Source organism: Elephantulus edwardii, unplaced genomic scaffold (genome assembly GCF_000299155.1).
Source record: "Elephantulus edwardii isolate Elephantulus edwardi_28Jun2011 unplaced genomic scaffold, EleEdw1.0 scaffold00258, whole genome shotgun sequence".
Lineage (NCBI taxonomy): Eukaryota > Metazoa > Chordata > Mammalia > Macroscelidea > Macroscelididae > Elephantulus > Elephantulus edwardii.
Window position 1 is genome coordinate 2,008,747 of NW_006400008.1, and position 22,432 is coordinate 2,031,178.

At 36.4% G+C, this 22,432-nt stretch overlaps 1 protein-coding gene across 1 annotated transcript in view; it reads left to right on the plus strand.

Annotated features, from left to right (window-relative positions):
- Positions 1 to 22,432, plus strand: part of BAI3 (brain-specific angiogenesis inhibitor 3) — a 1,132,296-nt gene that overhangs the window by 1,082,775 nt on the left and 27,089 nt on the right. The window contains exons 25-27 of the mRNA XM_006899477.1: positions 82 to 177; positions 3,211 to 3,250; positions 7,812 to 8,455. Of these exons, the coding sequence (XP_006899539.1) occupies positions 82 to 177; positions 3,211 to 3,250; positions 7,812 to 8,455 (780 nt within the window). The remainder of the gene's footprint in view (positions 1 to 81; positions 178 to 3,210; positions 3,251 to 7,811; positions 8,456 to 22,432) is intronic.

Consider the following 22,432-nt stretch of genomic DNA (forward strand, 5'->3'; position numbering starts at 1 on the left):
TTCTCTCACTAAGATTGGCTTTGATACATGGTTAGTCATCATCTAAGAAGAAAATTAATGTTTGTCCTTTTTCCACTACAGGTTCAGGATGCATTTAGATGCCGTTTGAGAAATTGTCAGGATCCAATCAATGCTGATTCTTCAAGTTCTTTTCCCAATGGGCATGCTCAAATAATGGTGAGCTTTTACTTTCAATTAATTGTTAATTAAGTTATTATTTCCCAAGGGAATAAATAAATATGTTATTAACAAAATAATACCCAAGCCCATTTTTTTAGCAACTTTGGCTGTAGTTTATGAACAGACTTAGAAATCTCTTGCTTGGAATCCAGAATCTGATATGGGCCCTCTGGGACATTAAGTGTTGGAGGTCCTATGTAACATAGCACAGTAATTCATCCTTGTAGAGAATTAAGGATAACAATTTATCTAGAGAGTCATATTTGTGTTTTATTTCTCAAAAGCCTATACATCAGAACTGTTTAAGCAGAAATTCTCAGCTTTAGTTGCACATTAGAATTATCAGAAGAGCTAATTAAGTAAGAATATCTGGGGCTGAAGCCTAGCTATTAGTGTATCAGCATTTGCAATGTACAGTCCAAGATGGAAACCACTGCTCTAAAGTATAAGGGATACTCACCCTTCCAGTGAAAGGCAGGTCATTGTGTATGGGCTCTGACTATTGCTCTACTACTAAGTATTTACTTCAGTGATATAACTTACAAATTGGGTGAGATTTAAGTTGCTTGCCACTGAAAGTTGCAGAATTTTTTATTAGATAACTTACTCATTTTTTGGATTATGAAACAAAAACAGCCTAAATGATACATAAGACAAGAAAAGGAAAATCACTTCCTTGTTAATGACCAAAAAAAAAAATCAAGCAAAAATATCTCTTAAAGCTATAAAAAAAACCACCTGTGACTAATTTTGTAATTGTTGTTGTTATATGCTATTGTGTCAACTACAACTCACAGGACCCTGTACACAATAGCTCAGAGCCCTGCTCTCTCCTGAACAAATCTCACTGTCTCAGACCACTTACCCCTAAGGGTTAATTTAATTATTTTAAAATAATCCTCTTGTTTAAAACAAAATTTGAAAAGAATAATATAACTGAACTCTTGCTGGTTCTAGGGTTTTGCATTCTTAATATTATTTAATTGATTAATGTTAATACTTAAGAAATATGGAGAACAACCAACCACTTGGCCAACTGACTGGAAGAGATCTATATTTGTTCCCATTCCAAAGAAAGGTGACCCAACTGAGTGTGGAAACTACAGAACAGTGTCATTGATTTCACATGCGAGCAAGATTCTACTGAAGATCATCCAAAAACGATTAGAACAGCACATCAACAGAGAACTGCCGGAAGTCCAGGCTGGGTTTAGAAGGGGTTGTGGTACTAGGGATATTGTTGCTGATGTTAGATGGATCTTGGCTGAAAGCAGAGAATACCAGAAGAATGTCTATCTGTGTTTCATTGATTATGCAAAGGCATTTGACTGTGTGGATGATAATAAACTGTGGCTGACTCTGAGAAGAATGGGAATCCCAGAACATTTAATTGTGCTAATGCGAAACCTATACTTGGACCAGGAGACAGTAGTCAGAACAGAGCAGGGTAACACTGCATGGTTCAAAATTGGGAAGGGTGTGCGCCAGGGATGCACCCTGTCTCCATACCTTTTCAACATGTATGCAGAGCAGATTATCCGAGAGGCTGGGCTCTATGGGGAGAACTGTGGCATCAGGATTGGTGGAAGATCTATCAACAATCTGCGTTATGCAGATGACACAACCCTGCTTGCTGAAACTGAGGAGGACCTCATGCACTTGCTGCGAAGAGTCAAGGACTGCAGCCTTCAGTATGGACTGAGGCTCAATGTCAAGAAGACAAAGACTCTCACCACTGGACCAATTGGCAGCGTCAGGATGGATGACGAAGAGATTGAGAGTGTTCACAGCTTCAGTTTGCTCGGCTCCACAGTTAACACTCTTGGCACCAGCAGTCAGGAAATCAAAAAGCGTATCACGATGGGAAAGTCTGCTGTTAGGGACCTCTCTAAAATACTCAGAAGCAACAGTGTCTCTCTGGAGACTAAGGTGCGCCTGATACAGGCCATGGTCTTTGCAATCGCTTGTTATGCATCAGAGAGTGGGACAATGACTAGGGAGGACAGAAAGAGAGTGGATGCTTTTGAGCTGTGGTGCTGGAGAAGAGTACTGAATGTACCATGGACTGCCAGTAAAAGAAACAGATTCATCTTGGAGAGGATTAAACCAAGCTACTCCTTGGAGGCAAGGATTCTGGGGCTTCGTCTGACATACTTTGCACATGTTGCCAGGAGGGACGGGTCCTTGGAGAGGGACATCATGCTTGGGAGGGTGGAGGGACGGCGCAGGAGGGGAAGACCCTCTATGAGATGGATTGACTCGGTGACTGGGGTAATTGGGATGGGTGTGTCAGAGGTAGTGTGGTTGGCGCAGGATAGAGCAGGATTTAGGGCTGTTGTTTATAGGGTCGCTATGAGTCGGAAACGACTCGACGGCACATAACAACAACAACAATGTTAATACTACCTAACCAGACTAACATTATTTAAATTATTCAAGTGTTATTTAAATAATTCAAGTAATAATCAGGGTTTGGTGTTGGGGTTTGTGTTTTTGGGTTTTTTTTTTGCTTGTTTTTTTATTTCTAAACTTGAAAGCCAAAGGTGATTGAAAATGTATAATTTGGAAGTTTTAGTTTGACTAATTAGGGTTTTATAGAGCTGTGCTATACAGTAATAAATGAAAAACCATGTATTCCAATGAAATGTTTCAAATAAAACAAAGTACATAAAAGACATTTCTTTAAGTATTCTCATAACATTACAAATTTTAATTATCTTATTATGGCTTAGGGAATACCCTTAAAATTTTATTTTCTTTTTTTATGCTTGGTTATCAGTGTCCTGACTAAAGACAACTGTGAGCATATCACCTTATTAAAATTGGATTCTGTTTCCATCTGTTCAACATTTTGCCTCTAGGAAATCATCTTGGGAAAAAATACGATTATTGTTTGAGAAAATTTCTTTGTACAAAGCAATAAACTCCTTTGCCTACTCACATATGTGTAAATTTAAGATTATCTGGTTGGTAAAGTCATTTGAGATCTTCATTAAATGATGGTTCTCTGTCTTATTATTCTTGTTACAGACAGACTTTGAAAAGGATGTAGACATTGCTTGTCGATCAGGTAAGAATATTTGAATTTTGAAAATATAGCCATTAGCAATGTTAAATCATTTGTAAAGATTTTCATTTTAAAGAAAATGCTCTGATTTTCACATCGTATATTCATGTGAAAAGATAAATAGAATCAATTAGGAACATTTATAAATATAGAAGTGTGTGTGTGTGTGTGTGTATGTGTGTGTGTGTGTGTAAAGAGAAGGTAATTTGAGCAAAAGAAATTGAGAAAGACAGACATTCAGAAATGATTAAGTAGGAGTACGTTAATAGCAGTAATGCACTGACTTGAAGAGGAAAGACTTGCATCCCACAGATTTTGGCTGTTGAGCAAATTGTAGTTAATTTAGCCACTCTGGCTCAGTTTTATTGTGTATAGAATATGAATTGTTGCAAGGATGAAATGTGTATATGTGAGTGTATGTGTATATTTGTATATATTATTGTTATTATACTGTGAAAGGGGAATGGAGAGTTTATACACATAGCTTGCCTTTGAGTGCTCCTGTCGCTCATGGTAGCTCATCAGCCCGAGGCTAAGCCTTCACCAGAGCAGATGGCTCATGAGTTTTAAAACAGACTACATGTTTCATTTTTGGTTCATTCCAGTTGTTATAAAATTTCTCCTTTAAGTTAGGGGAAAATAAATCTTATTTTTATTTTTACTTACTGGTCTAAGTGCTGCCTTCTACTATAGAGGGTGTCCACTTTATATTTCAAACCCCATGAATGCTAAAAGAATAAACAGATATGTCTTGGAGAACGTGGAGCCAGAGTGCTCCTTGGAGGGAAAGACAATAAAGCTTTGTCTCTCATGTTTTGGGTATGTTGCTAGGAGAAGCTATTCCTTGGAGAGGGGCATCATGCCTGGAAAAGTGGAGGGATGGTGAGGGAGAAGAAGACCCTCACCCAGGTGGGTTGACACAGTGAGTGCAGCAATGGGCTCAAGTGTGTTAGAGATTGTGAGGATGGCAGAGGACAGGACACAGTTCAGATCTGTTGTTCATAAGACCGTTCAGAGTTTTACTCAACCCAGAGGCACCTAACAATAACAACACTTAATATTTAAGAAGAAAATTCTCCAACTATCTGAAAGCAATTATCATATAACCCAATCAATTTATTTTTTTTTAACTCTAGAAAAAGCAAATTATGTTTCACCATTCATTCCTTATCCTTCTAGGGACAGTGCCCCAGGTAGTCTTCAATTTACTGATGATTATAAACTATGATGTCCAACATGTACACATTTATCCAGCATCTTTCTGGTTAGTAAGGCCCAACATTCATCCAATTGGAGCCTTATATTAGTATTATTTATCTTTGTATCTGATTTCATGATAGTAGTGACAATCTAGTTTTCATTAACCTGCTGGTCAACTGTTTAAAAAAAATAACCTATGTTATAGGAGCTTTCAGGGCTTTCTTTACCAAAGATATTAGATATTTTCTGGTTTTAAGACAAACTTAGCCTGGCTTTATCTGTATTTACTATTATCTTACTTGTTCAAACTTCATATTCCATTTCTTTAAGATCTATTTGTCATTGAAATTCGATAACTGTAGCTTCTAAGTCTTCATTCAAATAAGCAATAAACCAGTTGAATGATATGAAACCTAGTATGCAACCTTCCTATATCAAATAAAGTTCTCCTAACTCTGCTTTGTGAGAATCCCATTAAGAGTAGTTTTCAGATGCAAAGCATAGCTATTAAAATTCTATGAAGGGTTTCATGGCACAATTTTTTTCTCCTAATCACAAGGATATGAGAGACTAATCTCATATTTTCATTCCTAAATTAAATCACAATACCGTTTGCAGAGTATGATCATAGCAATAGAAAAATTGTCATGATTTGGTGCCCATTATGCATCTCATAGAGTTAGAAGTTGCCCTTTCCTATTCATCAAGCAAAATATTGCCAAGCCACAGCTTCACCAGTGTTTGTTTTTCAGAAAGTAGCACTTCACTTTCTGAAAATTGGTAAAATGTTTATCCAAGCATTATGTGTTTTTCTCAACTGTGCTGCAAGGTTCAGAATATTTCCAGGAATAGTACGGAGATAATTTAAGTTGACGCATATCATGGTGACTAGAACTTGCTGGGAGCTCTGATAGCCTAGTGGGTAAGGAGTTGCACTCCATCAGAGAACAATGGACAATCTCCTTTGCTTTTTTGTGTGTGATAATTACTTTTTTTATTCATTTCAATGAACATTTACAAAGATATTGGATTTCCATTAATTCATTGTTGTGCTTTTCTCCCCACCACCAGTTCACTCTTCTCCTTGAAAAGCAAAAGCCAAACTCTTTCATTGGTATACAATCCTCCCGCACAGCCCCCACCCTCATCCCGAGTATACTCCACTCTGTAACCCTCATTCCAGAGTCTTATGATAATCATAATGCCCTAAAATATATTACTTTTAAACTGTTCCCTCCCTCATCAGCTTCAATGCAGTATACATAATTTATCCAGTTTTTCTCAGTCTTACCCCAACCCTGATGTCAGGCTCATTCTACAACAGTGGCACCATACAGTATATTCACACAATGGAATACTGTGATGCATTGAAAAACAAGGAACTCATGCAATATTATTCAAAATGGGTGACCCTGGAGGACGTTATGCTGAGTGAAGTATCTGAGTCACAAAAAGACAAATACTGTATGGTGTCTCCTGTGCTTTTTAGAGCCTCTGGAAACCTTTTGGAGAAGCAGTTAGGACTCAGTTCTGACTTGACAGGAATGAGTTGTTTGGCTACTTTGTTTTTGTTTGTACAGACTTGACTTGTTACTGGATAAAATTATTGTGCTCCTGCTTCATCTCTTTTTAGAACTTGTCAAACATCACTGGTCATGACTCCATGTTCCATATATTTCCAGGGGTAGCACGGAAGTTGCCTGAGCCAGAGATTTACATAAAATGATCAGTCATTTAATTCACGTTCTTTCACCTGAAATGCTTTCAGCCCTCTTCTGCTGTCTTTACAATCTTCTTGGTAAATAGAAAGCAAAATAGGAACAGATAGTTCTGCCTTTTCTATTAAGCGAGTCATTGTCAAATCATGGTCCCTAGACCAGTAATATTAAGCATCACCCGAGAGCTTGTTAGAAAAGCAAATTTTCAGCTCCTACCAGAAATCTACTGGATAAGACAAAAACTGTGTGGAGTATAGCAAGAAATAATAATCAGTCATTTTATAAACTGTCAGATTATTTTGATGCTTATGAAAACTTGACACCTATTGTGTTAAGTAAGCAATCCTATCTACCTGTGGTCTCATCCCTTCAAGATAATATACTCTTCTTTTGTTAAATCATAATTTTACATATCTTCATTTTATCCTGAGATTTAAGGTTCTGAAGACATGCCAGTGCCATTATTTTATTGCTTTTTGTTTACATTTTTGTCTGTGCCATTTTTTTAGCTGAGCTTACAAGGAGCTTGCTTCTGACTTTTTCTGAAGAGTGCTATGCGGGATAAAGTATAACCGATCTGAAAATCTTCATTCATAGACCCTGACACTTTCCCTTTATTACATTGGATCTCACTTTTCCAGAGAGTGGAATATACGTCTGATTATGAACACTCTTCAGAAGTTATGTTCTTTCTGTTTGCTTTTTTAAAAAAAAATTTCACAACTTGATTAATTTCTTTTAAAAATATGACTGCTTTATCATCATGTCTGTGCATATAAGTGGCATAGTTTTATTTATGTTGAACTAAGCTAAATGTTAATGAAAATTGTGAACTCTTGTTGAGTGGCTTCTTTTATGTTTAATCTGGTTTGTATTTACTTTTGGTTTTCTCATTACACAGTGTGTGTGCACTTGTAATACTTTTTGCCAAATCACAATATTTCAGGCTGAAAACAGAAATGAAATTTCAGAGGTTCCTGCAATGTCTTCTGTTTAAATGCCATTGGCTATTTTAATACCCCTCCAGGACATTAAGCATACAAATCGATCTTTTTAAAATTCCTTTTTTTCTATGTTAGATTAAAGATAATAAATATTTGAACCTATCATCTGCCCTTGACCATAAGAACTTCAACAGATAAATGCTCATTAATTTTCAAGATACATAATGTTTGGAGGGATATCTGACATAATGCGATTACATTCTCATTGAACTTTCAAGTATGTTAATAAATAGAACTTCTAGAACACTTTAGGTGAAAAGCCTTTAAGAAAAACTTAAATTCATATGAATATATCCAAAGTTTGTAACTCTTTTAATTAAGTTGATCTCATTAAATCCACTTTTCTTTTAAAAAGTTATACATAATTATTTAAGAACAAAATACTAGTATTTTAGAAAGTCATAAGCCAATTTTCAGATGTTTTAACTAATATCTGTGAAAATATATGAGAGTAAATGAAGGTTGAGACACCTGGTCCCTGTTTTAGGCAGTGTGCAACTAAACAGATATGTATTTTTTTTAATATCATTTAAAAATTTATTAAGAAAATTTGTTGTAGGGATAGAGGAAGTAATATACAATAATAATAAAATAATCAGAATACGTTGGATTTTAAATGATTGTTTATATTCTTATTTACAGTTCTTCATAAGGATATTGGTCCTTGCCGAGCAGCCACAATAACAGGAACACTCTCGAGGATTTCTCTAAATGATGATGAGGAAGAAAAGGGAACAAATCCAGAAGGGCTAAGCTATTCAACTTTGCCTGGAAATGTCATTTCTAAAGTCATCATTCAGCAACCAACAGGTCTGCACATGCCCATGAGTATGAACGAGCTGAGCAATCAATGTTTAAAAAAGGAGAACACCGAGCTGCGGAGAACTGTGTACTTATGTACAGATGATAATTTGAGAGGGGCTGATATGGACATAGTCCATCCTCAAGAAAGAATGATGGAAAGTGACTATATTGTGATGCCCAGAAGTTCTGTAAATACCCAACCATCAATGAAAGAAGAAAGTAAAATGAATATTGGCATGGACACCTTGCCGCATGAAAGGCTATTGCACTACAAAGTTAATCCTGAGTTCAACATGAATCCCCCTGTAATAGACCAATTTAATATGAACTTAGAGCAGCATCTTGCACCCCAGGAACATATGCAGAATTTGCCCTTTGAGCCTCGCACAGCTGTGAAGAACTTCATGGCCTCTGAGTTGGATGATAATGCAGGACTTTCAAGGAGTGAAACTGGATCAACAATATCAATGAGTTCTCTAGAGGTGAGCAAGGAAGAATAAATTTTTCCTTGAGAACTGAAAATATATAGTGATTGATTGATATTACTATAACGTTGGGTGAGTAAATTCGCATTAGCTTTTATAGTGAATATATATCAACAGAATTTTAGATATGTTGAACTTAAGATTCTGGGTATAGGTTTGGGTGTTTTTCCCCCTATAAGAACGTAATTCATAAATCTCTTCCTTCAAGACCTTATAGGAACATTCTATAATTTAATGCAAAAAAAAAAAGTTCCTGGGTCGAATAGTTTGGCTAATTTTTTAACTTAATGATTGGTGACTTGAACCCACCCAGATGCACCATGAAAGAAATATCTGCTGATCTGCTTCCCTACAGACCGTTATTGATTGCCATTGAATCCAGCACAACTCATAGCAACCCTATGAACAAAAGACCTGAAGTCTTTATATAAATATCATCATTGATCACAGTTCATAGAGTTTCCAGTGGTATGTTGTTTAGGAAGTGGATTTCACTCCTGCTTCCAAATCTACCAACACAATCTTGTGGGACAATTATAATCAGTAACACATGGGTTTGTCATAATATCAATCTAGGAACAAAAGGCATTTTTATATTTAAAAGAGGTAACTACGATCCATAATTCTGTAATAGCAAAAACTGTTAAGGCATTAAGAACAAACTGAAGACTCTCTTATTGGAGCTCAGATAACAAATATACTCATTTTTAATAGCATTAAAAATCTGAAACTAAGATATTGAAATTTTGTGTGACAGTACCTTTTAAAAACAAAATTGGAATTTTTCTGAGTGCCATCATTTCATGGATTATAAACATCTTGGTTTTATAGCGGGTCAGTACCTTTCAAAATTAATTGTCTTGCCTTAAAAAATATGAGCTATTGCTTTTTCCTTCTAATTTTTCATTTTGGATCATTAGAAAAGTTGTAATCAATCATTGTATGAGTTTGAAAGCTGAGGTATAACCACATAACTCTACCAATCTAGTGGTGGGGATCTGAACTGCCTACTTGAAGGCCATGTTTTGGACGATGCACAGTCTCCCCTGTGTAATTTATTGCCTCTAAATCCCAATGTAGGATCAGCTGTGAGTGAATTTTGACTCAGTGGCCCGTAACAATCACAACAACAGAAGTAATAAAGGAAACTTCTGTCAACCTTCCTTTCTACCCCAAATGCAAAAAACCAGAAAGTAGCCAACAGCTATCAATATAACTCATATTATATTCTCATTATATTTATCAACTAAGACCTAAAGAATAGTCTAAGTTTTACTTATTATATAATCTGTTGCTGATGAGTATGGAAATATTTTCATTCTTCATCTTGAGTTTTTGCAGTAAATCCATCATTGACACATATAATATGGTCAATATTCAATGAAATATATCCATTCTTTTACACATATCAGCAATTTTTAAAATATATTACTGCATAAGCCACTTATTTAAAGCTACTGGAGTTGTTTGTCTTCACTTTAAATCAGAAGTTTACTTATGGTCTAATGATATGGTATAGTAATCCAAAATTGCCCAAGACTATTGCTTCTACTTTCTCCACCCTCCCTCAAAAATGGCATCCTTGTAACAGGTCAAAAGGAAGAGACATCCAGAGAAGCTAAAATGACTTGTTGAGCAGAGTAATTTCAAAGTTATCCCCAATTGGGTTAAAGAAATTCTAGACCAGATGGAAATGTACCAGTGTCTTCCTTTCCTACATTGTCTCTACTTTTTTCAAGCATGATGTCCTCTAAGGACTGGTCCTCCTGGCTAAGTGTTCAAAGTATGTGAGATGGAGCTTCAAAATCCTTGCTTTCAGAGAAAAGTTGTTTTTACTCTCTTCAGACTTCTTTGTTCTCTTGGTAGTCCATGGTATGTTCAATACTCTTCCCTACTCTACAACTCAAAAGCATCAATTCTTCTGTCATCCTTATTCATTCTCTGATGCATAACAAGTAGTTGTGAAGAACATAGGTGGATCAGGAACACCTTAATTTCTAGACTGACATCTTTGCCCTTCAATACTCTGGAAAGGTCCCTGACAGAAGACTTTCCTAAACCAATTTGTCCTTCAATTTCCTGGCTGCTTATTCTAAGAGTGTTGATTATGAATTCAAGCGAGTTGAAATTGTTGACAATCTCAAATTCTTTTCAATCTATTATGGTGCTACCAATTGGCCCAGTGATGGTAATCTTTGTTGTCTTGATGTTGAGCTTCAATCCATATTGAAGACTGCAGTCCTGACTTTCTGCAGCAGATGCTTCAGGTTTTCCTCAGTTTCAGCGAGCAAGGTTGTGTCTGCATAAAACAAGTTGTTTATGAGTCTTCCCTACAATTATAATGCCACAGTTATTCCTCCTCATAAAGCCCAGCCTCCCAAATGATCTGTTTCACATATAGATTGAAAAGGTACGGAGACGGGATGCATCCCTGATGCCCTTCTTCCCTGAAATGGCTGAAACAATAAGAGTTTAGCTCAGACAGAGAACAGCCCCTAAATGCAGTGAGGCGGTGTTCATTCCTAAGTGTTCTTACTCTGGTTAAGAACATTCTGTCATTTTATGTGAGTCTAAGAGTCATTTTTCCACTTGTAACTTGTATATCCCAGAGACTAGCTGACGTCCTACAAAAATAACCACATAAGCACTAACTCCATAGTATTTGTGCAAACTTGCAGAAGTTTTAAAAGAAATTTCAATAAACATGATAATATAACATCATAAGTGGTGACTATACAAGAGTTTTCTAAATAGAACGACTCTAATATGTGCAAAAGGGGCGTGAATGGAATTTCATTTAAAGATGTTGGTTGTTATAACCGTGTTATAAAATATGTAAGTTATTTACATTTTTCCATCTAAGAGCTTTAAAACCTTTCTGGATGTGGTATAGTATAGCCTTTGTGTGTATGAGTGATAGACTGTATTTATGAGGGTTGCAATGTTCAGTTTGTAATTTTCCCCCCAAATCAACATTTCCTTATAATCAGCCTATGTAGCTGTAATTCACCCAAAAGATCTGCATTTAAATGACTTAGAGATCACAAGGCTCATATCTTGAAAAGGAAAGAAATTCAAGATTCAGAATAAAATTATAACTTTTCATTTTCTTTCTTTAAGAGTTTAAGAGTTGATAATTGCTTTAGGTGGACCATTTTAGAAGAAAGCATGAAGAACATGTATAGGCGTGGGAATGAATAACAAAATTAGCATTTATATAGCATCTTTCATTAGTGGATCCTCAAATCACCTTAAAAACATGAATTCATTAATCTTCACAACATTTCTATGCAATAGATAAATTATTATGATCCTCAAAGTAAAGTCACTTTTTCAAGGTTATGGAAAAAGCACATAGTCTTTGTGCTGTGAATGCATACAACCAACAGATTTCAAGGATGAGGCTGTAGTCCTTGAAGAAAAAGCTGTGGTATGGCCTTCTCTTTGAATCAAATGCCAGATTGTCAAGTGGAGTCACCAGCACTGCTATAGTGTATCTGCTGTGTCAGCCACTGAGGGAACTGATACTTAAACAATAATTGGGAGGGGGGTAAGTAAAAACAGAGATATGATGTGTGGGGATCAAAATTGGCCAGGAGGTGTCTAATGTCTTAGAAAATATTATGAAGGTGGCATTTAGTGAATTTATTATTGACATGAAGCCTACGCAATATTAAAAAAAAGAAATTACTATTTTTTCCATCTGAGTGGGAAGGAAGGATGGAGCCACAAGCGAACCTAGTCTGGGAAGCCAGGCCAGCAAAGGATGGTGAGGTGCCTCATTATGCTTTCAAGGATATCTATAATGCAAAGATTCATGTTGATTCAGGAAGTTGCCTCCAGAGGTCTGAGCTTTCTTTCACAAAATGCCAACAGAATTCAGAGGAGAGGATAAGGTACCAGTTGTAGCATTCTGTTAGTTTCTTTTGAAACACATTATTCCTGAAGGAGAATGCAGGTGAAAAGAAAACCTCAAAAAAAACACCGAAAACAGGAGATGAAGGTATTCAAAAAAGGAAGCCAAAGATACTTGTTGAGTGGGTGGAAATGTGTGTTCAAATAAGGAAGAGGCAACAAAGAAATAGGGAGTCACCCCAACCTTGAAGGCAATGCCTACAGAAAAGGTTGCAGCCTCCTGGGAGTTTGCTCACTTAACTCCCAATTACTGTGTGTGAAAAGTTGAATAAATTCATGAAGTTTCTTGGCATCAGAGCCTATCCAGATTTTCTCCCTGCTTAACATCTTTGTTCTTTCTTTTCTGTAAGGAGTTATCTTCCAAACTGAGCCATTCCCAGAATGGCTTGTTAAGCAATTCTGAAATTTTTACTCAGAGTTCTCCTAATTAGGAGATATTTGCAACATTAATATGATGGAATTTTTCACATTATAGTTACATCCCCAAAGTTCATGCTTTGTTTAAGAAAAATCAAGTTGTCATCAGCATATTTAGGTCATTCATCTTCTTTCTTGTATTGACGGAGTGTTTTTGCATGTTGCTGCTCTTAATAGCTTAGATACATATATGCTTGCTTTTCTACCATCTTGTCTTTTGGGTACAGTGCTTGTCTCTCAAATGCAGTACTAAAGCAGAGCTCCCAGATTAAGACAGTCTACGAAGAAGGATTGACCATTCACTTCTGAAATAACAGGGCTTGGGAAAACTGATGAACAGTATGCAAGACATGTAGATTTAGCTAGAATGCTAGAGACTGATACCTCATATGGGAAGACACCAAAATGAGGAGGAATCTTTGCAAACATCCACTAATAAATGTAATGTGGAACATTATGAATGTAGGAAAATTGGACATTGTTAAAACCAAAATGGAATACATAAAGATTGGCATACTAGGCATTAGTGAGTGGAGATGGATTGGCTTTGGTCAGTTTGAATCAGATAATCATATAATCTTCTTTGGTGGAAAAGAAAAAGTGAAGAAAAGTGTAGTTTCATTCATAGTAAAAACGACCACTTCTAGATCCATCCTGAAGTACAACATTATTAGTGACAATATAATATCCGTATGCATAAAAGGAAGATATGTCAATATAACTATCAAATATACACACCAACTCTAAGGCCAAAGAGGAAGAAATAGAAGACTTCTACAAACTTTTGCAATCTGAAATAGATTTAACATGCAACCAATACTCATTAATAATAATTGATGACTAGAATAAAAAACTGGAAATAGGGAAGAAGGACAAGAAGTCAGGAATTACAAAGTTGGTGACAGAAATGAGGCTGGGGATAGAATGACAGAACTATGTACAATCGATGATTTATCCATTGCAAATTCCTTCTATAAAAAAAACACAAACAGTAGTGGAATTGCTGGGTCAAATGATATCTGTATTTGCAACTTTTTGAGAAAGCACCACACCGCTTTCCACAGTGGTAGCACCATTTTACACTCCCACCAGCAGTGAGTAAGGGTTCCAGTTTCTCCACAACTTCACCAGCATTTGTTGTTTGCTGTCCTGTTACATTTGCTAGTCTTACTGGGGTGAGATGATATCTCATAGATGTTTCGATTTGCATCTCTCTTAGAGCTAGGGATTTTGAACATTTCTTCATGTGCTTGTTGGCCATCTGATGACATCCAAGCAGATATATGCACACCCATGTTTACCACGGCTTTGTTCACAATAGCAAGGAGTTAGAAACAACCTAAGTGTCCATCAACAAATGATAGAGAAGCTGTGGTATAGTCACACAATGGAATACTATGCTGCATTGAAAAACAAGGAAATCATGCAATATTATTAAAAATGGATGACCCTGGAGGACATTATGCTGAGTGAACTATCTCAGTCACAAAAGGACAAATACTACATGGTGCCACTGTTGTAGAATGAGGCTGACATCAGGGTGGGGGTAAGACTGAGAAAATCTAGATAAATTATGTTTACTGCATTGAAGCCGATGAGGGAGAGAATAGTTTAAAAGTAATATATTTTAGGGCATTATGATTATCGTAAGAGTCTGGAATGAAGGTTGAAGAGTAGAATATGCTCGGGGTGGGATGTGGGTGTGTGTGTGGGGGAATTGTATACCAATGAAGGAGGGTGGTTTGTTTTTTTTTTTTTGCTTTTCAAGGAGAAGAAGGAACTGGGGCTGGGGGTGGGGTGGACAGGGAGAAAAGTGCAACAATGAATGACTGGAAATCCAAAATCTCTGTAGATGTTCATTGAAATTAATATTAAAAAACAACAACAACAACAAAAAAAAACCAACCCACAAACAGCTACTACACACATGGGCCTCACTTGGTGGATTACACAGGGAATCAGACTGATTACATTTGTGTATAGAATCACTGGAGATTCACAATATCAACTGTCAAAACTATTCCAAGTGCTGAAGGTAGAACAGATCATTAACACTACTTATATACAAGTTGAAATTGTTGTTATTGTTAAGTGCCGTAGAGTCTCAGGCGACTCACAGCGACCCTATGAAGGAGAGTCCTCGACGCTTGGGTGCCTTTCATCCTCTCTCCAGGTTCATAAGGTTTCCAGAGGCAAGCTATTACAGAAATGGATACCACTCCTCCTTCCAAACTTGTTTTAATTGGAGAGCTCCACCCTTCTTTCTGTCTGCATTGGGTAATCAACCATTAACACATTTGATACATCAGTGTCTCAGTGTTCAGCCTAACAGCAACCACAAGTTACCACTCTACAGCAACTTGTGCACCAGGACTATACGACCTAGAGGAATGTCTGAACAAAAACAGTGAAAACCCTCAAATCTGCTGAACCTCAAGAAGCCAAAGTCCGGATTCAGCTGATATTAAATCTCCCAAGACCCTAGGTGGGGCACGACCTTTCAGTGTCTAACCAGCCCAGCATGCCCAAATGCTGGCAAACTCCTTGCCCCAGGCACCCAGTTCATCTGGCAAGTTCGCTCTGCCAACCGCCACGTGGGGCAAAAGGAACACAACATGTGCCCAGAGCCCTCCAACCTGCCATGCCTCAAGAAGCCAGAATCTGGAGTCTCTATCTGCATAGAAAGATAATTTTACCTCCTCTTTACCGAGTTAAATACCTCTTATTTCCTTCTCATCTTATTGCTATTACTTAGACTTCCAATACAATATTGAACAGGAAAGGTGATAGTGGGCATCCTTGCCTAGTTCCTGTTCTCAAGGGGAATGCCTTTAATCTCTCTCCATTGAGAACAATCTTGGCTCTAGGGTTTGTGTATATACTTTTTACTAAAAAGTTGAATAAATTCCCCTCTAATCCTATTTTGAGTGTTTTAATCAGGAAAGGGTGTTGAATTTTGTCAAAGGCCTTTTCTGCATCAATTCATAGGATCATGTGGTTCTTGTTCTTTGCTTTGGTAATGTGATAAATTATATTGATTGTTTTTCTTATGTTGAAGCATTCTTGCATACCTGTTATGAATCCCACTTGGTCATGGTGATTTTTTTTTTTAAATATATCGTTGGATTCTGTTGGCCAAGATTTTTTCAGGATTTTTGCATCAATATTCATAAAAGATATTGCCCTATAGTTTTCTATTTTGGCAGTGTCTTTACCTGGCTTTGTTATCAGGATATGTTTGCTTCATAGAATGAGTATAGGAGAATTCCATCTTTTTCTATTTTCTGAAATAGTTTATATAGAATTGGTGACAGATCTTCTCTGAATGTTTAATAAATTTCACTTGTAAAACCATCTTGTCCAGGAATGGAAAGAGGCCCCGAATAAGCAAAGGACTTCTTAAAAATAGAAACAAGATAAAAGACATCTTACTCACTAATTTCAAATCCTAGTACACTGCCATGGTGGTCAAGACAGCATGGTACTGGTCCAATGACAGACACATAGATCAATGGAATATAATTGAGAATCTAGAAATCACCCCATCTGCCTATGTCAACTGATTTTTGACAAGGATATGAAATCAGTTAAGTGGGGAAACTACAGCCTTTTCAACAAATGGTGCTGGCAGAATTGGAAAACTATCTGCAGAAAACTCAAGCAAGATCTACACCTCACTCCATACGCAAAACCAACTCAAAGTGAATCATGGACCTACTACTAAAACCAAGGACTATAAACTTCTTAAAGAAAAGCTTGGAAGAACTCTAGAAGTCCTAATCCAAAACATAAACAGTCTTCCAAGCATAGATGAATGGGACCTTCTAAGAATCAAATCCCTATGCACATTTAAAAACTTCTCCAACAGGGTAAAAAGAGAAGCCACAGACACAGAAAAAATATTTGGTAATGACATGTCAGATGAGGGGCTTATATATAGAATTTATAAAATATTTGAGTACCACAACAAGATAAAGGTAAATAACCCAATTGGAAAATGGGCACAGGATATGAACAGACACTTCAACAAAGAAAACATTTAGATGGCCAACAAATGCATGAAGAAATGTGCAAAATCCCTAGCTCTAAGAGGGAAGCAAATAAAAACAACTATGAGATATCATCTCACCCCAATAAGAATAGCAAAATTTAACAGAACAGCAATCATCAAATGCTGATGAGGTTACAGAGAAACTAGAACCTTTATTCATATTGGTGGGATTGTAAAATGTTGCAACCACTATGGAAGACTGTATGGTGCTCTCTCAAAAAGTTTAAAATAGAAATATCATTTGACCCAGCAATTCTCCTACTGGGAATATACCCTAAAGAGTCCATAACTGCCACACAAGCAGATATATGCACACCAATGTTCATTGTGGCTTTGTTCACAATAGTAAATAAAGAGTTGGAAACAACTCAAGAACTCAAGTGCCCATTAACAAATGGATATGGATACAGAAGCTGTGGTATAGTCACACAATGGAATACTATGCTGCATTGAAAAACAAGGAACTCAAGCAATATTATTCAAAATAGGTGACCCTGGAGGACATTATGCTGAGTGGAATATCTCAGTCACAAAAGGACAAATGCAGCATAGTGCCAATGTTGTAAAATGGGACTGACTTCGGGGTTGTCAGGAGACTGAGAAAGAGGGGATAAATAATGTATACGCCACTGAAACAGATGAGAGAACCGATTAAATGGGATATATGATTAGGTATTATTGTCATAACAGGCATCTAGAATGAAGGCAGCATAGTGGCGTGGACTTCGGGGGAGGGATTGTATAACAATGAAAGAATGTTTCTTTTACTTTTCAAAGAGAAGATCTAATGGGGAGGGGGGAGGGGGGACGGGAAGAAAAGTGCAACAATGAATGAATGAAAATCCAAAGTCTCTGTTCAAGCCATTGTTCATAGGGTCCCTATGAGTAGGAGTCAATTTGACAGCATGTGACAACATGAAATTGTATAGCTTAATACTTCAACATATCTCTATACAAATGTTGTATTATAAATATTTTCTTATAGAACAGTTATTAACTGATTATAATTAGATGTCATTGCTGTTGCTGTTATATATCATTGAGTCAGAACCAACCTACATCTGATCCTCCAGCAGGTTTTCAGATAAAATCACAAGGAAGGAAATTACCCATCTTTCTCCCACAGGGCAGCTGATGGATTAAAACTGTGCTCCTGTACGTTAGTAGTGCAGCTTCTTACCACTCAGACTAGAAATCCCTAGAATTAGAGAATGAATATATTACAAAATTAGTTATTAAAAAAAAATTTGATACTCTATTTTCTCATTATTTATGTATGAAGTTACCTACAAGTTTTAATACCTCCTTTAATAAGTCTGCATTAATATATTGATATAATATATTAATATAATTATAGCCTCTATTAATATAATTAATTAATATCAATTAATATACTTATATCATCTATTAATATAACTCTATTAATCTTAATATACTTATTAATATATATTATATATAGTATAATTAATATCTTCTATATCCTCTTAATTAAAATTAATAATCATGAATAGAATTATTTTTATATTACTATAATTCATATCAATATAATTTACTATATTAATAGAATTATTATAAAATATATAATTTTATGATATGTATAATAAATAATATACTTAATAATGGAATGGCGTATCAATTTTAGGTCCATATTTAATGTGCTGGTTCTCCTCTACACATGAACTATAGAACTGTCAGAGTAAAAGTTTTTATATGTAAAACATTTTAGCTTAGTATCACAGTCAAAAGTGCCTTCCTTAGGCCTGTTAAGATAAAATTAGATAGTCGTTTGGTAGGTAGGTCTGAAAAATGTTTTAAAATTATAAGGAGCTTTTCAGAGCTGAGGTTGTGTTGTTATTATTCCGTTACTCTTCGCTTTGAATTTTTGTAAAAACTCATGAATACGGAACCAAATCAATATTTAAGACATAAGACAAAAATATTATTGCCTCACCTGGGAGTTGGGAGATTTGTCACTAATTGTCACCATTGTCAGACTGACCACTGTATAGAAACCACCTTTCCTTTTGTACATATTTCCTCTTCATGTAGCTGTGATGAAATGAAGCTTTACCTTCTTTACTGTTTTGTTACTATGTTAGGGAATTTTCTCTTTAGTGCAGGCACACATACAAATAAAATTAGTTTGAAGAAAAGCTATTTAAAAAACTAATTATGCTCACATTTCATTTCCATAGGTATTTTGTATGTGTTTAGTAACAGAGCTTTTTCTTCAGGACAGGCATATTGCTCACTCAGAGGCAGAAACTTCTAATGGTAGACATAATGCCATTCACTAGTCAGGGAGGTTTATTCCTTGCTGTGAATTTGCTAGTGTCTTGTCCTGTTTAATTTGCTGTGACAAAAATGATAAAGTTTTCCCTTTGAGAAATTATTTATTGTTTTACAAGACACAGATATGAAGAGAAGCCTCTATAGTAAACTTGCTAAGCGTTCTGCTGAATAGCCTACACTATGGTACATTACTCTTAAATCACTGTATAAATAATTTCTTCCTTCTATTAGTGATAAGCTTGCATTCTTTTTTTTTTTTTGCATTCTTATAAATTGTCTTTAATCTCTTGGCTTTCCATTGATCCACTTCATAATGGTTTTGGTATTTGTTTAATATCCTATCCACATGATTATTAAAATATTCCCTAGTGTTCCTATAAGAAAAGAACGTGGTGCTTTTGGATTTTTTTTTTACAGAAGTAAATTATTAAACCATTTAAATTAATATTCATTAATTTATTTTTTGTATTAATAATATTCCTTTTCCATATACATCTAACATTGTGCATGGTCCTCTGCTAGAAGCTAGGGATATAAAATAAGCAAAACAAATATAAATCTTGCCCTCCTGAGAGAAGAAATTCTGTGGGAGGGCTGAACAATTGGCAGGTCAGGAAATAACCTAAAATAGAGCTGTATAATGATTAACAAGCATGGAAGGTAAACAAGAGACTTCTTCAGGTAAGTTGGTCTGGAAAATCCTGTGCAGTCATATGTAAACTTTTAAAATTATAAAAGAATTTTTAAAATTTGTAACGAAACATACCCTCCAAGGATGTATGTGGGAGACGGTTTTAGGCAAAGGAAACTCCAAGTGGAGAGATCTTCCATGAGCAGTGGTCTTAAGGTTGAAAGGGCTTCGCATCTGCTCATAAAAGTTCCTTAAGCTGAAGTTAAATAGGAATAAGAGGCTAGATTAAACAGAATGTGTAGCAATGAAATATAATTAAGACTTTTGAGTTGTATCAATCATTTACCTGTCCATTCGTCCATCATCTGTCCTTACATACATACTTTTTAGTGGTTTGAGAGAGATAAGATTAGGGTACAGGACAGAAGGACTATTGGGAGGTTCCTGAAGAAACTATTAAAAAGAGATGCGAATGTCTTTGGCTATAGAAAAAAGAAAAAGTGGAGACAGAGAAGAGGAGGCAGCAATTGTTGGTGAATTTTATGTGCAGAGAAGGATGGTGGGAAAGAGGCTATGAAAAGTGGATTCAAAGTCTGTGACTTGATGAATTATATATCCAACATTGTCTGTGGTGGAAAAGACTTGAGGAACAAAAGCATACTTGGAACATAAAAGTAACATTTAAAACTACAGGAATGAGTTATCAAGGATAGAACATAGAAAGCATAACTTAGTAATTCTGCAAATAGAAGTCAGAAAAATGAAAAAAGAGCCAATAAAAAGGACTTGAGAAGGAGTGACAACAAAATGAGATGAAAGTTAGGAAAGTAAGGGGGGAAAAAGTAAGGAACAGGAAAAACAAAAGGAAAGAAAAGAAAATCTGAGAGATATTGATGGTTGAAAGGGAGATTGCTAACTTTCAAAAACTTCTGAGAGGCCAATGAGAGGACCTTTGGAATTGGTCCAAGTAGAGATCATGAGAACCCTTGACAAGAATTTTTTTCTTTTTTAAAAATTTTATTAATTTTAATGAAAATTTACAGATATTTTGGATTTCCCTTGATTCATTGTTGCACTTTTCTCCCTATCCACCCCTCCTCTCCAGGTGGCTCTTCTCTTTGAAAAAGTAAAAGAAAAATTCCTTCATTGGTATACAATTCTCCCCCTACCTCCAAGTACACTTCACTCTACAGCCTTGATTCTTGTGATAACCAAAATACCCTATCATATAGCTTTCAAGCTGTTCTTTCCCTCGTCTGTTTCAATGCAGTATACATAATTTACTCAGTTTTTCTCAGTCTTACCCCAACCCTGATGTCAGTCCCATTCTACAACAGTATTTGTCTTTTTGTGACTGACAAGAATTTAATAGGGTGTTGTTTTATGTGTTGCTGAGGTAGATTGACTCATAGCTGACTCTTCAGAGGTTTCCAGAGGCTGTAAATTGCACAGAGCAACTGATGGATTCCAACTACTAAGCTGGCAGAGCTCCCTTACTGTCCTTATAAAGGACAGAGCACAAGCTGGAGTTCTAAATGTTAATTTAGGGAGAGGAGACAACTTTGAGGGGGAAATTACCTAATTTGACAAAAAAAGACTATTAATATCAAGTTATTTGAGTCATTAGAAATATATACAATGTATATACACATATGTGCACACATGTTGGTGTTAGGTGATGTTGAGTTGACTGTAACTCATGACTCTGTGGACAACAGATCTGCACCTCCCTATCAATCTCTGAAATGCTCAAGGTCGTTGTTAAAATTGTGCCTTTCCATCTGATTGAGGTTCTTCCTCTTTCTCTGACTTTCTACCTTTCCCACTTTAGTGTCTTATCCCAGTACTGGATCCTCCTGATAACATGTCCAAAGTTTCACCATCCTTGCCGCTAAGGAGCACCTTGGTTGTATTTCCTCCAAGATAGACTTGTTTCTTCTTGTATAATATTAGATATAGACTAGATAGATAGATATCGAGATAGAGATAGAGATGACAGAGACGATGTTGTTGTTGTTGTTATGTGCCGTCGAGTCGTTTGCGACTAATAGCGACCCTATGCACAACAGCCCTAAACCCTACTCTATCCTGCATCAACCGCACTGCCTCCGACACACCCATCCCGATTACCCCAGTCAGCAAATCAATCCATCTCATAGAGGGTCTTCCCCTCCTGCTCTGTCCCTCCACCCTCTCAAGCATGATGTCCCTCTCTAAGGACCCATCCCTCCTGGCAACATTTCCAAAGTATGTCAGACGAAGCCCCAGAATCCTTGCCTCCAAGGAGTAGCTTGGTTTAATCCTCTCCAAGATGAATCTGTTTGTTTTCCTGGCAGTCCATGGTACATTCAGTACTCTTCTCCAGCACCACAGCTCAAAGGCATCAACTCTCCTTCTGCCCTCCCTAGACATTGCCCAACTCTCTGATGCATAACAAGCGATTGGAAAGACCATGGCCTGAATCAGGCATACCTTAGTCTCCAGAGAGACACTGTTGCTCCTGAGTACTTTAGAGAGGTCCCTAACAGCAGACTTTCCCATCGCGATACGCATTTTGATTTCCTGACTGCTGATGCCAAGAGTGTTGACTGTGGAGCCGAGCAAACTGAAGCTGTGAACAATCAGAGATGATAGAGATATACAATATGCAATACTCTTCTCTTGACAA